The sequence below is a fragment of the Magallana gigas genome, chromosome 3 (genome assembly GCF_963853765.1).
Source record: "Magallana gigas chromosome 3, xbMagGiga1.1, whole genome shotgun sequence".
Lineage (NCBI taxonomy): Eukaryota > Metazoa > Mollusca > Bivalvia > Ostreida > Ostreidae > Magallana > Magallana gigas.
The window spans coordinates 35,313,360-35,329,805 of record NC_088855.1 but is presented as its reverse complement, the minus strand read 5'-3'; the positions used below and the strand labels follow the sequence as shown (position 1 = coordinate 35,329,805).

Here is a 16,446-nt window from a genome sequence, read left to right as displayed (position 1 = left end):
AATAAACTTTAGTAAACATGCACTCCGCAAGTATGACATGTATTATATCTTTTTTCTTTATCTTTAATGTAACGCAGCACGTATTTTGCCAAATAATCTCAACAATCTCAACTTTCTTAGCGGTTTTTTTTCTTTGGCATATAACTTCGACTGTTAAAACATATCTTGATATTGATTCACCTATATTTATTTGTATTTAATTGTTAATTTTTTTTAATCCTCATTTAATTCATCAAATAAGACAGACTCAAGCAACATTTTCTATAGTTTTCAATACACAATGAGATCGATATTAATAATATTACATAACTACATTTCATACAACATCTTCATTCGAATTAATATAAGAGTACACATTTGATGAATTAATATAGACATTTATTAAAAAAAAACCCAGAAACTTACAATAAAACGGAAAATTTATTTCAACTGTAGTGTAAATTGGGTTATACTAGAATAAAAAAATCTTAACCCGTAACCCGTAAATTATCTTGTTCTGCGGGGAATTACGACAGAACTACAAAATGGGCGTACTTTAAACCTTCAATCAGTGATGATAATACATGTTATGTATCAGAATTATATGCATAAACACCGTCGAGTAACTTCCCAGTCTCTTACCTTGACAGCACCCACCTCCGTGATACTCATTACACTGGCATGACATCGACGACGAATTAAGTCGTCCACCATTTTCACATATACGACATGGCCTAAACACACTAAATAGAAAGTTTGCGTGCATGTTACAATGTAGTAAGCAATTTTCCTGAGTATGTGGTTTAACCTCCACATCGCAACACATGTAGCGTTTTCGATTCTGTGACTGGAAACCACAGTTTCCCGAGCAAACAGACCAAGTTTCCCAGTCAAATACTCTGCAATCGGGAATATTGGTACAATCTACATCGGCAAGGCCATATTTGGAAAATTCACCAATGATTAGAATCACCTGTAAAAGTTTCATGGCGTAAGGGATTTCAAACGCTCATTACATGTCAGATTTAAGTTAGCATATAACACTTATCTTTCGCTCTTGGATAAAATGGCATCTTCATGATTATCTAAGATTAAGATATTGGTAACTTAATGCAGTTGTATCGAAACCGGTATCATTATCCTATCTTTTTTTGAAGGAATAATCGAACGAACCTCGCAGTTTGGAAAAGGTAGCTTATCGAAAAACAGTCCCCCTTAATAGATAATAACCATAATTAATATAACTTAATCACCTTTAATTTAATGTGTAAAAGCAGGTTCGTCAAACACATTTCATTGTTTTAACTTTGGCATGAAGTATACTTTTTGCAAAGTAAATGCTTTGACAAATTTTTTGCAGTAAGGAAGAATTAAGAAATAAATAACAATATGCATTTATTTGGAAAACATTTCGTTAACAATTGCTATTATTAAGATCAGTATACTATATAACTATTTCTGAGCTAAAAAGAACACAAACAAGATTAATGACGTGATTTAAAACATTCTTTAGAAAACTGTATCAATACAATCAATACTTTGAGAACTGACATGTTAAGACGTTTATTAAATTGAGCTACTGTTTCAGATCTGTTAATCAAGCAATAATTGGTGCACTTGGCTGTACAAAAATGTATCAATACTGTCAAATATTACTAGCTTAAAAGCTTATGAAGTGAGAATCAAAATTGCAGAGCTACATGTATGTAGCCCAATTATTTGCTTGGTTTTTGACTTTTAAGTCTTAGAAGATCTTGTTTTAATCAATCATTTTAAATACCTTTCAAACTGAAATGATAAAGATAGGGTTCACAGCTTCCAAGTCATTTGATGTTGTAAGTAAAACGTTAATTACTCGCGACAAATGATCACCCGTTGTGGTTTACAAATATACTCCCACAAAGTCACCCACATAGATATTTAATTATTTTAACCTCTATCCACAGATACAGGTGTATATTCTACGAAAGATTATTCCGAAAAAGAAGATGATTTTGGCTTTCACATTTAGGGTCAAGATAGGTATCTGTAAAGGCAATTCTACTGATTTAAGATGTAATTACTTGGTTTTTATTCTCATTAATTAAGCAGTTAGTCCAAAAATCTGGAATTTAAACCAGGATGAAAATGAATTTGGTAATCGATAAAACCTTAGTTGCCAGTTCAAATTTAGTTCTTCAAATAATTGCTGACCATCATTTTATTAAAAATACAAAGAAATTTTACATAAAATTTAGGACCTGGAATATAAATATAGGTCAAGGCAATAGTATATTTTTAAATTCTTTAGATTCGCGAGTGGGTCTTGGGAGTTTAGTTATACTTTTAGTCATAATAGGGCACTTTTTTAAATTTAATTAATAACAATAGAAAAAAAACTATCACTTAACATCAAATTCTTCAAACCCAATTCTCTTACCAAAAATACATTTTGCAATAGCGTAGTCATACATATATCCAGAAAAAGTTTTGATCAAATTTCAGTTTGAAGAATTGTGTGTTGAACTTTGACGGAAAGCGGCCGAAAAAGGAAAGAATATACCATAGACGCACGCAATAATTATTATCTTAAAAGCCTGGATAAATTAGATTACCGGCCGGGGATGGGATATGGATATGAAAATTTTTAACCAAGAGGAGAGGCACTTTCTTTCATGGTATTATCTTCAAACACAGGGAAGATGCACTTTCTTTCATGGTAAAATCTTTTAACACAGGGGGGAGACACGGAAAATAAGGGTGGAAGAAAGGGGATGATTGCAGCAAAACTTTAATTGTGTCTGCCTATCTAGCTTGATTAATCTGTTATGTTTTCACTGTACGTTGCCACAGAGGTAAATTGCTAATATATGAACTCGATATACATACTATATCAGGATAGTCTTATCTACCATCTTTTCCAAATAAAACATAAATAAATAAGTTTAAATATTATTAACAAGTATTTTACCAAGAGTTTTTAAGAAATATTCTGCTGTTTGAAATTGTTTATTTAAGACTTTTATACTGCATTAAGATATTAATATTTTAGACCCCTGCGATAACGTAAAATGGAGTAAATCTGACCATAGCCAAATCTATCAATCATCTGCTTAGTTTGAATACAAACATTTTAATTCCATTGTCATCAATATTAATCTCCCTCAGCCTATCTATCCGGTGCCCCTGCTACTCAGCCACTCTCAATTCGTCAATGACGTTATTAAAGTCTCTGTGTGCGTATGATACCGGTACACATGTACCAGAATGGAGTAAATTGTACAAAACTCCAAAATATTCCAACTTATCAGTATTTATTTTCCTTAAGAGTGTCATCAAAACAAGTAAAATATGTAAATATAAAAAATTGAATCAAAACAAATATATTTTTTTTTATTTATAAAATATATGCCTATGAGATGATTTTTAGTTTGAACTGGACTTATTAAAAACAAGAATATGAACAGTGATGTTTATTCCAGGACATCGTAAACACAATAGTAATTGATGATTTTTTGATAACCATTAGGAAAAAAATTTAGAATAAAGAAAACCCTCGGTATTTCAAAGGGACACGGACTTTGAATGTTTTAAGAACGCGTGTCTAGGTATGTAAATCGGCATAGAAATGATTATAAATTTTAATAACAGATAAGAGTATATTTGCGTATTCTTCACGATTCTAAACAAACAGGTCACTTATTCAATGTCAAACCAGTTGATGGTCTTCATATTTGTTCTCCTACTTATCCAGTACCGACAGAAAATCTATATATCTTTTAAGGTGATGCATTAATGCAGTTGAATGCACTTTTTAATATCTACACAACATATATGGTCAAAGCTATTCACCTTTGTAGCATTTTTTGGTTTCGCAACAATAACAACAAGAACTCTTAGCAAAAATCCTCTTGCAAGCACGACACTTTTCAAATTCGAAAGACACACGGTCAATATTTTATATTCGTGTGCTTAATTTAATTTTGACTTACAGACAACGTTTTCCCAAAAACAATATTTGAGCAACAATAGTTGTGTAAGCCTTCTGTCTTTCGGATCCAATTGAGGGTCGGCTCAAACTTAGTGATCACAAGTACAGTATTTCTTTCTCAAGCGGTTTTATTGAGCGTGATCGTATACATGTAGTTACAACAATTAAAAGCAGCCCAAATCAAGAGTCTCAGAATCTCTATAAGCGGAATCTGTTCAACATAATTTTTCATGGGTATATATAACATTTTACTTATGATGGACAGTTCTGACAAGTTCGGCCCATTTACGACGATCATGAGTGAACATTTAGTGTTCAAAATTAAGATTAATAGTCTATTCCTTAATAAAGTAACAAAACCGTCAAAACTGCCAATCAAAGAGTCTGGATGCAGAATTTGAGTCTCCGAGTCCTGGGTCTCGGAGTCCCCACCTAGTATAAGGCATCACTTACTCATAATACATTCAAAAATACATGACATAAAAGGTTACAAAGGTTAATATATAGAATACACATGACTCAATATATTGTACCAGAGCTATCGTTGCAGACACAGAATCGCCAAATATGTCACTTGTTGTTAAACTCTCAATTTGGATACTATTATGCCCGTATTATGCGCCTGTTTTCATAACATCATTTAAGGAATACTTCGCATTGCTACAAGAGTCACAGAGTTCATTCTGTTAATTATCATTAACACCATTCAGTGTGCAGTACTTAGATCCAAAAAATATTATAGTGACCATTATGTAATACTAGCAATTCAAGGTAATAGCATGGCTATCTGTTTACAGTTGTTTTAATAAATGATTATTAAGCAAAGAAATTAATATGACTAAGAGTTACAAGGTGAAGTCTTTTTTTCAAAATGTCATCACAAATTCTGCAGATTTTTTTCTTATTTTTGATCATAGATTTTTCTAATCAATCTACATTTCATACTTTAAAAATAGTTTCTAAGTACACTCATTGTGAACGTTAACGTTTGACAACATTTTAATCACATCATGTATATTATCTAATTTATTTATAAAAACATTTCTAAATTAGGTTTTACATAATAAGAGACGCAATTTTAATTGTCAGAAATTCTAATTATTCACTTATAAATCAATTTTTCAAGTATTTTAAAGATTTTATTCATAAAAAAACCCTGTCTAAATGTTAATAACCTGCAACAATTAACTGTAATCCTTTCATCCTGCTTGTAACAATCATTTTTATCTATCATATCATAGTTTGTACACACCGTAAAAAGTATTTTCTCTACACTATAACTTCAGTTCCATGTATGACAATAAGGGATAAAGATTATTGTAAGTGATATTGTTGCTTTAGGTTTATTTTTCAGGAGCGATTTGAACATTGAATTTTCAATGTTTATGTACAGTTGCACAGTCGCTTAAAAATCATCACATTTCAAATTTTTTTTTAGCAGTTTCTGACCTTACTGCAACCATCAGTATTACAAAAGAATTATTTTTTAAATTCATAACACTGATATAAACAAACGAAAAGCTGTCAATGTGACAATAATCCGGGGTTTCTTTTATGTACACTTCATGTTTAATCTATTTGTCAACCCTGAATTGATAAAAAACTATCTATCCAGAGAAATGAGGTACCCTTTATGCTACATGTTTGCCAAAAATAACTAAGCGTAACGAATGGTATTTTTTTTCACAAATAATTAAAAATCAAAATAAAACTAATGCAAATTTCTGATATATATATATATATATATATATATATATATATATATATATATATATATATATATATATATACATACACACACACACACACACACACACACACAATTGATCTTTAAAACATCAACTTCTTATCAGGAAAATTGTAGGAAGAGTTATCCGTACAATAGGGGTACCCTTCAGCAGCTGCCCGTCCACCCGCCCGAAATTTTCACCATATCAATAACCGGATTTTTCCTTTGGAAAACCCGGTTAAGGCCCTGTCACACCAAGCTGCGTCCCCACGGCGTGTTCACGACGTTGTAAAACTCATGGAATCGCCGTAGGATCGTAAGGAAAATTCATAAAAAAGTACAGTTTTATTTGAAAAATTTACAAGTGGGGATGTTACGGCGTCCTGACGGCGACCGGGGCGTTTTTACGGAGCTCCCATGGCGTGTATCTACGTTTCCACGGAGTTCTACTCGGCGATTAACTGCGCTCTCGCTGAGTCTCCGCCGAGCGCTCATGACGTGCTAGGAGTTTTTACCGCACGTCCACGGCGTGCTCTGACTGCGCTTACAAGACGTTCTTTACTTCTTGGTATGAAAAATTGTATGGGAAACAAATAAGAATTTACAACTAGTAAATACATGATTACAAAATTGTTTTGATTTGATTTTATGAAAATGTACATTGTAATTGAAACATAGTTACTTCTAAACAATTTGTGAATGACTAAGATTAAACTCTTAGTAGTCAGGTCTACAAAAAAAAATCCGTTATTAATTGTTAGAAAACATAGAAAAGATGTGAAAACATCAGAACCAAATGTCATGAATTCCATCTACGTCTATTGATAGGTCTGGAATATTAGCAAATGCTACTTTTTACATAGTCATCTACATCCAGTTTGATAATTATTACATCGCTTGCTATTGTACCACAGCCAATTTTTGAGTTTTCGTGGTCTCGATGACAACGCACTAGAAACGCCGTGGGAGCGCGGTATAAACGCAGAAGAAACGTCACGAGAGCGCAATGAACGCAGCAACAGTTCTTCGTGGTCGCTGTGTGAACGCAGCCAAATGGAAAACAACTTGTTCAAACGCTGTCAATACGCAGTGAGAGCAAGATAGAGACGCAGTGAGATCCCAAAGGTCTCCGTGAGGTTTCCGTGCAAGCGCAATTGACTTATCACTGCGTCTACGCTGCGATTAGCTGCGTTCCTTGAGCGCGCTGACGGAGCTCTCGTGGCGCTGTTGGAGATATTACGGCGCTGTCACGGCGACCTCACTATGCTTCTACGGCGTGCTCATCAGAACGCCGAGCCACGGCGTGTACTTTGTGCTTGTTCAAAGTACGCGCCGTTGCATGGCGTTCTAAAATGTTTAAGGCGATCCCATCGCGATGGACGAAGATGCTGTTGCGTTGTTACGGCGCTGTAGGAGACTCTACTGCGTTTCCCTAGCCGTTTAACATTATTTACGGACGCAGTGGGATCGCCGTGAGGACGCAGCTCTGGTGTGACAGGGTTTTTAAAACAATTAACAAACAAGACATCAGTCATCTAATGTGCACTAGTAATATCCCGCCCTGACGTTGATATATACAAATAAGCAACGTCCGAATGGTGCCAAAATGGAACTCATCATATAGCATGCCGAGATTGCCGAGAGATTCATGACGAAAATCTGTTTGAAATTTAGACTTATATTAAACAAAGTTTTCAGTTAACAGGAAGTTGACGCCCGATTAGTACAAAAATGGCTTACCGAAATAAAAAATGGGTAAAAATTGCTCCTTCGGAGCGGGGATAAAATTATGATAAAAATATTCTACTTAAAAAAAGAAAAAAAAAACGGGGAAATAAGTCCAATTGTTGAGTACTTTAAATGATCTATGGAATTCATGAACAATGCAATATCGTAAAAAGTAATTGATTCTCTTCGAACTGCAACGCGTCATTTGTTTGTAACACATTGTAAGATTGTTTTATTTCACATTGTAAAACCTTTATTACTCAAATATTTGTCAAATTAATAGATTTCGTCCGCCATTTGCTACATTTATTGCTTTTTGGTTATTCATCAGTTTCACTTTTTATCTTCAAACATACATGTAGTTATGCTCATCAAAACGAGTAATAAAATTCATTAAAACCTATAGTTTTTGAAGTCCTTTGTTGAAACAGATTTCATATTTGATGCAAAACATTTAGGACAAACCTTTACAGCATGGCCCCTTATATCCATAATCGCATATGCAGCTATTGTTTGTCGACAGTGTACCATTGTAGCAAAAGTGACATGGTTTGTATTCGTTAAGTTCGTTACCGACAACAGGAAGAAAACAAGCTCCAAAGCAGGTGTCTATTGTTTTTGGCGATACGCTATGCGGGCAACAAAACTCTCGCTGTCTCAACTGCGTTTGATTGCCACAATGCCCGATGCATGCCTGCCATGGCAGCCAAGAGTGAAAGGCACAATCTTCCGTTACATTACAGTCTCCGGTCACAGAATTAAGATATAAAATGAATGAAGAAATAGCAGTCAGCCAAACATGACCGAACATTTTGACACCAAATACTGATAATGACCTATAGGACCTTTATCAATAAATATCCAAATATAATCTTGAGATTGATTCAATTAGAAATTCTATAATGCAAATGTTTAAGTAACTAAATACAGTTAGATGAAATATCTTCACAGTCATCTGTAGAAGTATGCACGTTTTTATGAAACGCATGACAAAAGGATAAGATTTTAGTTTTGACACAAAATACCTTTGCAACTAATTATTTCATGACCTTTGCCCAAATAAATATGCTTTTCATGTTTCTAGCTAATACCAATTTCATAACAACAGACAATTATGATTCAGATATTTACCCTGATGTATATACAAAACTAAATAGACTTTTGTTTGTTTGGCGTAGTTGTCATGGCCGTTTAATCAAATGTGCAAAAATTCGATAAGTACATGAATATCAGATAGATATCAGTCAGATATATAGTACATGTACATCAGATAGATTTCATACATGTACATTGAACTCGACATGCGCCGTTCAAACAATATGGCAGCATATATCAAATATATATATGTAATATACAATATTAGAAATACTCTCTTGACCCGAGGAGCCTGGAAAAAACAGTGCCCCACGGAGACAGTATTCTAATCAAAATTATGCACTTTGTTGCAGAGTCCTGACCTGCAAAACCATTCTTTGTCCATATTCACTTTCCAGCACATCTTTCTTCTATTCTTCATGGCCATGACGCTGCAAAAGAAAACTCAATTCGAAAAAGCTATTCACAATTTATAATTGTACAAAAACAATACCTATGCAACTATTCACAAGTAGTTTAAATGGAAATCTATAATAGATTATAACCATGCAACCTAATTCTAAATAATGGGTTTGGGTGGGAGGGGATTTTTTGTGACCGACTCAGGGAACAGTTGAATATAAAAGGAAGAGCTTAACGCGCACGCTCCAAGACCAGGAAGTGTGGAGTTATTGCCCTTGAATTAACATTACTAGAGTTATATTTCTTGCCCCAAACAATATGCTTAACTGCATGAAATAACAGGGTTTATCCATATTTGATAAACCTAATTATTTCATGACCTTTGCCCAAATAAATATGCTTTTCATGTTTCTAGCTAATACCAATTTCATAACAACAGACAATTATGATTCAGATATTTACCCTGATGTATGTACAAAACTAAATAGACTTTTGTTTGTTTGGCGTAGTTGTCATGGCCGTTTAATCAAATGTGCAAAAATTCGATAAGTACATGAATATCAGATAGATATCAGTCAGATATATAGTACATGTACATCAGATAGATTTCATACATGTACATTGAACTCGACATGCGCCGTTCAAACAATATGGCAGCATATATCAAATATATATATGTAATATACAATATTAGAAATACTCTCTTGACCCGAGGAGCCTGGAAAAAACAGTGCCCCACGGAGACAGTATTCTAATCAAAATTATGCCAAATGGATCACGGACACTGTCACGTGAACCATCCGCCAATACCAGGCGGCAATTTTGACAACAATGACACCTGTAGATATGATACATAAGAATGTCTATACTTGGACATTCTAGATTCAGATATATGTATATGATATATAATAAGATAGATAAGTAAACGGACCATGACTTGCCACAGATATATCAGCTAGTATATTTTAAGGATAGGTGCGAGAGGAAGATGTCACAAAATGCACAATAGCATTTTTCAGGGAATTTATGTATATATTGTTACCCAGATCTGACAAATGCACACCATCTAATCTAAATAATCGCTTTTGAGTTATCTGGATATCTGGATATTTGATAGATGCACCATTAAGCTTTTTCAAAACAAATGTTGCAATGGCACTATTTATTCTACGCCTAGAGTTTTCACCTTCAATGGTTGATAAAGACTGCCTCCAATTACTTCTAGGTAATATATGTGACCATACAATGACAGTGTTTGGCAAGAGGTCTGCTATTTTAGATAAAGTTAGTTTCATGAATTTTTGAATACCTTTTAGGGTATTTTGAGGGTCCCCAATATTATTACCCCCGCAGTGAATTATCAAAATAGTTGGTTGTTTATTAGCTATTAACATACTTGACACAGTTGTATACAAGTACTCCCAAACCATTCCCCTTCTACCATTCCAATTAATGGTAAAGTGGTTTAATCCAAGGTTTAACTGATTTGTGGTCTCTGCATATTTCTGTGCCCAATGAATAATAGATGAGCCAATGATCCAAACTGAATCTGAAATTTATGTATGATTTAACAGCATAAAACTAAAAATTCTATTAACATGGTCTTATGTAGGATTTGAAAGCTGAGGAACTCCATCTACCCATGTGCTTGATTTGTATTTCAGAAACCCCTTTTAAGTACAGGTAAGTTGCACCTCCAATCCTAAATGAGTGCGACTTGAATGAATTTGTAGGTACCTCTAGGAATTTTAAGGATTTATACAGCATGGATGAAAATTGATATTGAGTCAATGGTTTAGTATTGCAGTGGGCAAATAGATGTGTTGCTTGAATGCATTGCCTATGACTTTGAAATTTTTGAAAAATTTGAAACATCAAAAAAGAATCTGGTGTTTTTGGTATTCTAATGGATGAACCGTTACCAAATTGATCTGTTTTTGAGCAACCCACAAAAACTGTAAACTCATCCTCCAACATTTGAACATGATTTCTTTCCAATGCCACTAGTTCACTTACTCTCAATAAAGCAAAAAATGCAATGAGAAATGCTGACTGAAATAAATGTGCTTCATACGAAGAAATAGTTAAATGTGGAATGATACTGGTAATTTGTGTTAATAAAGACAATGTAATTGGTTGTCTAATGTCCTGAGTTCTGCATGACCTTTTAAATCCTGCTAACAACTTTTTGACCAAAAAGGATTCTGTAGCATTCTGCCAACCATGTAAATTTACAACAAAACTCAAACCAGCCATATAAGATTTTGCTGTTGAAAATGCAAATCCAGATTCCTTCATATAAGCTATAAACATTACTATATGATCTATAGGTGGTGGCCACAAATGCTCAAAGGAAGCTTGAACTCTGAAATTAAAAAATGCTTGGATGCCTTGTTTATAAACTTTACTTGAGTTTTCAGATATACTGGCTTCTAACAGTTGATCTATAGTTGATGAATAATCTCCCAAAATGGAGCAGGAATTTGACATGGAAAATTGTCTGCTGTAGGAGCCAACTGTCGGAATCTTGACCACTGAAAGCGAGAAATAGCATCTGCTATATTATTATTTTTTCCCGGAACATGTATAGCTCTAACCTGGATATTATAACTAAGGGTATACAATACCAACGCTCGAATCAAAACCATGACCCTGTTATTTTTTGAAGACTTTTGATTAATAATATGAACTAATGAGAGATTGTCAATATGCAACAATAACTTTTTTGCATATAGTTGTTCTGCCCAAATAAAAACTCCCAAAACAATAGGCACAAGTTCAAGAAAAGTAATATCTTTTGTTGTCTCATAAAACCAATGTGAAGGCCAAGCCAAATAACACCACTGACTGCCAAATATAACCCCACACCCTTTTGAACCTGAGCTATCTGTATAAATTTGAGTGTCTCATCATCTTGCCATGTCAAAGATGGAAAAGGGGTTAATCCATTAAACTTTGTAAGAAATTCTACCCACATTTCTAAATCCAATCTGATTTCTTTTGAAATTCTTATGAAATGGAAAGATTTTTTACCTCCTGCTAAAGCCGCATATACACGACGACAAAATGCTCTTCCTGAGGGCAAAGCTTTAACCACAAATGCTAGTGACCCTGCTAATGACTGTAATTTTTTAACGGTGACCTTTTTACAACTTAAAGCATCGTTAATTTTTTCCAAAAGTTCAGTAACTTTATTTTTTGGAATGAAAATAGTTCTTGAAACTGTGTCAATGCCTAATCCTAAGAAACAAATAGATGTACATGGACCTTCTGTTTTTTCTGGAGCTAATGGGATCCCTAAAATTTCAGATAACTTTATCATATGAGCCATTAACATCTCACAATCAGCTGTGTTTGCTCTACCTATAAATAAAAAATCATCTAAATAATGAATGATCCCCCTTGAATTTGACCTTTGCTGCAGCTCCCAGTGAAGGAAGGAAGAGAACATCTCAAATAATGAACATGAAATTGAGCAACCTATTGGCAAGCATTTGTCCACATAATATGAATTTAAAAACTTGAAACCTAGCAAGCAGAAATCTTCAGGACAGACTGGCAACAATCTAAAAGCACTTGAAATGTCCATTTTGGCCATTAATGCACCCTCCCCTATCTCCTGAATCAGTGACAAGGCTTGATCAAATGTAGAGTACGACACTGAACAATATTGCTGATCAATGTGATCATTGATACTATTACCCACTGGGTGTGATAAATTAGAAATCATACGCCACCCCCCTTGTTTTTTGGGGAGGATACCAATAGGATTACACCGCAAATTTGAAATAGGTGGACAGGGAAAGGGGCCTAAAATTCTACCCAATTTTATTTCTTTATTTATTTTTTCATGTAACTCAACAGCATGTTGCTCTGCAGATATCATGTTTTTAAATTCAACCTTTTTTCTAATGCCTGTATATTGAAGTGAAAACCCATTTTTAAACCCATTTGATAGAACTGTTGCTATTTCTTTGTTTGGGTAATTTACCAGTAAAAAATCGAAGTTAGATGTATTGATTGGAGTGCTGCCAATATCCCATAATTTAAGTAACAAGTTACATGTAGGTTTGCCGTCCTGTGGTTTGCTGTCGATTCCTGAAAAATTTGTTGTTGGAATTAAAATTTTCCGAACGAGCAGGTGCATTTTTGGGAATTTGACTAGATTGATTATTTTTGAAGCAGTTAATGGAGGGATGATATGCATTACATGAAATGCACTGATGCAAATACTTGCAATATTGTTTCTGACAAACACCTTCATAATTGTAGGCATAACATTTCAAATACCTACGAGTTGACTGATTTGACAATTGGGTTTTATTAACTGTTTGCATGTAAAACAACCATAGTTCAGCATCAATAGATCCCCAGTTTAAAGAGGAGTCGACAGACTTCTTTAAGCGAAATTGCACATCATAATCCAACCAACCTGAATTGTTACTAGCAGCCCCCCTTTTTATTGTTGACATATACCTGAAGAGTGAAATGGCTTGTAGTGGATGTTTTTCTAAGTATATAGAAGCATATATGAAAAATGCATCCATCCATTGTGAGAAGTTTGTAATTTTTGTTTCTTTATTTTTTGGTTTGACCTGAAAAACACCCCCCTCGAAAACAATTTGATTTTGCATTTCTGTGCAAGGCTCTTGAAGCAACAATTTGTTTAAATGAACAAATTCGCCATTCCAAATTTTATCTTTAAGAGCTTGGGATACATGGGATCCCAGTATAGAAGTAACACTGTTAAATGGGTTTGGCGTGTCAATATTATTTTCCAAATAATTTTCTGTACCTTGATTCATGTTGGTGGGAACATGTGACGACAACGCACTTGGTGCGTCAGGGGTGGGGTTAACTATGGGCGGCATGTTGTGAGGAATCATCCCAATCATCCCGCTCCGTGACATTCCCTGGCCTGCTTCAGTTGACGCCTGTGTCGCTAGTGTCGTCGGAGCCGCAGGTGTTGGAGGAGTCGCTTGTGTCGGAGGAGCATTAATATTGGAGATGTTTGCAACGGGCTGTCTCACTTGACCTCCTCTACGATTTCCGCGACGACCTCGTGCCAATACACTACTCGAGGCAACTGAATTTGTTCCATTTGGCACGGCTGCGTATGGGCTTCTCGCCTTAGATGCCCTTTGGTTCCTTACCCTCAGCATGATATTGAAATAATATGCCGGTATAAAGTAATAAAACTCGCCGATTAGAACGATAAAACTTGATTATTTCTCTAGTTGATTTTTTGTGACCGACTCAGGGAACAGTTGAATATAAAAGGAAGAGCTTAACGCGCACGCTCCAAGACCAGGAAGTGTGGAGTTATTGCCCTTGAATTAACATTACTAGAGTTATAGTTCTTGCCCCAAACAATATGCTTAACTGCATGAAATAACAGGGTTTATCCATATTTGATAAACCTAATTATATAATGACCGCTAATAATGCAGTATATTCTTATGACATAAAGCTACATCAGTGGCCAACAAAAAAAATGAATAAATAAGACTTGTGAAATTATGAGCAATTGGTGAACACTATGATTATTCAACGAAATTCACTAAAGATGCAATATGGAAAAAAAGTAATTGTAACACATCTTTGATTTTTACACATTGTATGATTATTTTATTTCACATCGTAAAACTTTGATTTATCTAGGTACATGTATCTATCAGCCACATCAGCATCCTCCAAAAATTATCACACCCACCATACATTTGATGGCTTGTGGTGACCCACTTCACATTTCAATTTATTATCATTCATAGTTATGTTCATCAAACCAAGACGGGAAAGTAATTCAAATTTAGTTTTGACAAAAAGTAATTTCTTGAAATTACAAATTTGATTAAGAAAAAAATGAAAGACAAGCATCGGTAACATTTTCAAGCATCTGCGCATTCAGAACGGGGTTATAATTTCGATAAAAAATATTCTATTTAAAAAAAAAACCGGGGAAATAAGTCCGATTGGTGGGCTCTTTCGTTGTTCCATAAACTTCAACAAATATACAACATCGAAAAAAGTAATTAATTCTCTTCAAACTGCAACGCGTCATTTGTTTGTTATACACTGCAAGGTTGTGTTAATTCACATTGTAAAACCTTTATCTCTCAAATATTTGTCAAATTAATAAATTTCGCCAGCTATTAACTAAATTAATTGCATTTTGGTTATTCATCAGTTTCAAGTTTTAATCTTCAAACATAGTTGTGCTCATCAAAACGAGTAATAAAATTCATTAAATCCTATAGTTTTTTTAAAGTTCTTTGCTGACACAGATTTCATGTTTGATCCAAAACATTAAGAACAAACCTTTACAGCATGGCCCCTTATATCCATAATCGCATATACAGCTACTGTTTTTCGACAGTGTACCATTGTAACAGAAGTGACATGGTTTGTATTCATTGAGTTCGACCACAGGTAGAGAACAAGCTGCAAAGCAGTTGTCTATTGTTTTGGGTGATACTCTTTTCGGGCAACAAAACTCTCGCTGTCTTAACTGCGTTTGACTGGCACAATTCCCGATGCACGCATGCCATGGCAGCCAAGAGTGAAGCTGACAATCTTCCCCCAAACTACAGCTTCCAGTCACAGAATTAGATTGATATAAAATGGACGAAATGGACAGAGCAATCAACCAGACATTACCTAACATTGTGAGGTAGGTATTGTGAACGACCTATAGGACCTTTAACAAAAACATCCATAAATCACCTTTGGTGTGATTTTTCTATAATGCAGATGTTTAAATTACTAAATAGAGTTATTTGATATATCTTTATAGTCACTGGTTGAAGTATGTACGCTATGTACTTATTTATCTTTTTATGAGAGGTAATTTACTTCGCAAAGTAAATGATTGAATGATCTTTTGACACAAGTATCTTTGCAACAACGTCAAAAAAGCTAATTCTCAAGAACTTCAAGACAGAATCATGGATTCTGAATCATACGGTAATCAGAAATACTTTTATTTATTTGCTTTAGACTTACACGTTGGTATTGCTACCGATGGCATTAAAGAACGATTATACATTGAAAGTTAATCTAAACAGAAAATTATAGTAAAATTATCATAATAACAATTACGTTATTTAAAATAATATATTTCCAAAATCTGCCAATCTAAGTGGACAAAATTATCAGATCCCTGCATGGATAATAGGACATTGACTCTCCGTCGTAGAAGATTTTGTCTAAAATTGTTCCGGACTATCAACGCGAAAATGGAATTATATGCTGTCTGTCTGAATCAAAAGATCTTTCCTTTATGGATTTTTGGATTAAAGGATTGATTGGACTTTTATAAAATTATTTAAAAAGACACCAGAAAGTATTTTTGCAGGTACATGTAACAACTATTTGGCAATGGATATATATTGGTATTTTTTGCAAACGTGATCCTCAAGTAAAAATGGCACTGACTGTGAAAAGGCAAATGTGTGTAAGAATTAAATCCCCGCTTAACTGAAATAACTGGGGTTTTTTTTTTTTTGTTCTTTCCTGATGTCTAATAATAAAAAAAATAATGTTG

The 16,446-nt window shown here is 34.2% G+C and overlaps 2 protein-coding genes across 7 annotated transcripts in view; both read right to left on the bottom strand.

Moving 5' to 3' along the window:
• The window catches only part of LOC105334797 (fibropellin-1), a 101,703-nt gene that overhangs the window by 41,919 nt on the left and 43,338 nt on the right, over positions 1-16,446 (bottom strand). Inside the window, exon 1 of one of the 4 annotated variants that reach the window (XM_066079447.1) lies at positions 622-987. The exons of the other annotated variants lie outside the window; for them this stretch is intronic. Coding sequence (XP_065935519.1) covers positions 622-967 — 346 coding nt within the window. The 5' untranslated portion in view covers positions 968-987. Of the gene's footprint in view, positions 1-621; positions 988-16,446 lie in introns of those variants that run through there. 4 annotated transcript variants of the gene reach the window in all.
• On the bottom strand, positions 8,923-14,334 carry LOC117690562 (uncharacterized). Of its 3 annotated transcripts, none has more exons than XM_066079445.1 (2): positions 13,699-14,334; positions 8,923-13,001 (listed from the first exon to the last, which is right to left on the bottom strand). In XM_066079445.1, the coding sequence occupies exons 1-2, from the start codon at positions 14,063-14,065 to the stop codon at positions 11,593-11,595; spliced, it is 1,776 nt and encodes a 591-aa protein (XP_065935517.1). In that variant the 5' UTR covers positions 14,066-14,334; the 3' UTR covers positions 8,923-11,592. The 3 variants fall into 3 exon arrangements, with proteins under 3 accessions (XP_065935517.1, XP_065935518.1, XP_034330884.2); XM_066079446.1 differs by having other exon boundaries at positions 8,927-11,437; XM_034474993.2 differs by having other exon boundaries at positions 8,928-10,452.

Bases quoted from the DNA above. Each gene is read 5' to 3' on its own strand.
- LOC117690562 (XM_066079445.1), bottom strand. From the start codon at position 14,065: ATGCTGAGGGTAAGGAACCAAAGGGCATCTAAGGCGAGAAGCCCATAC. The intron at 13,002-13,698 runs GTACAGAAAATT...CAAATTTTTCAG, and splicing joins TCCCACCAACATGAATCAAG to GAATCGACAGCAAACCACAG.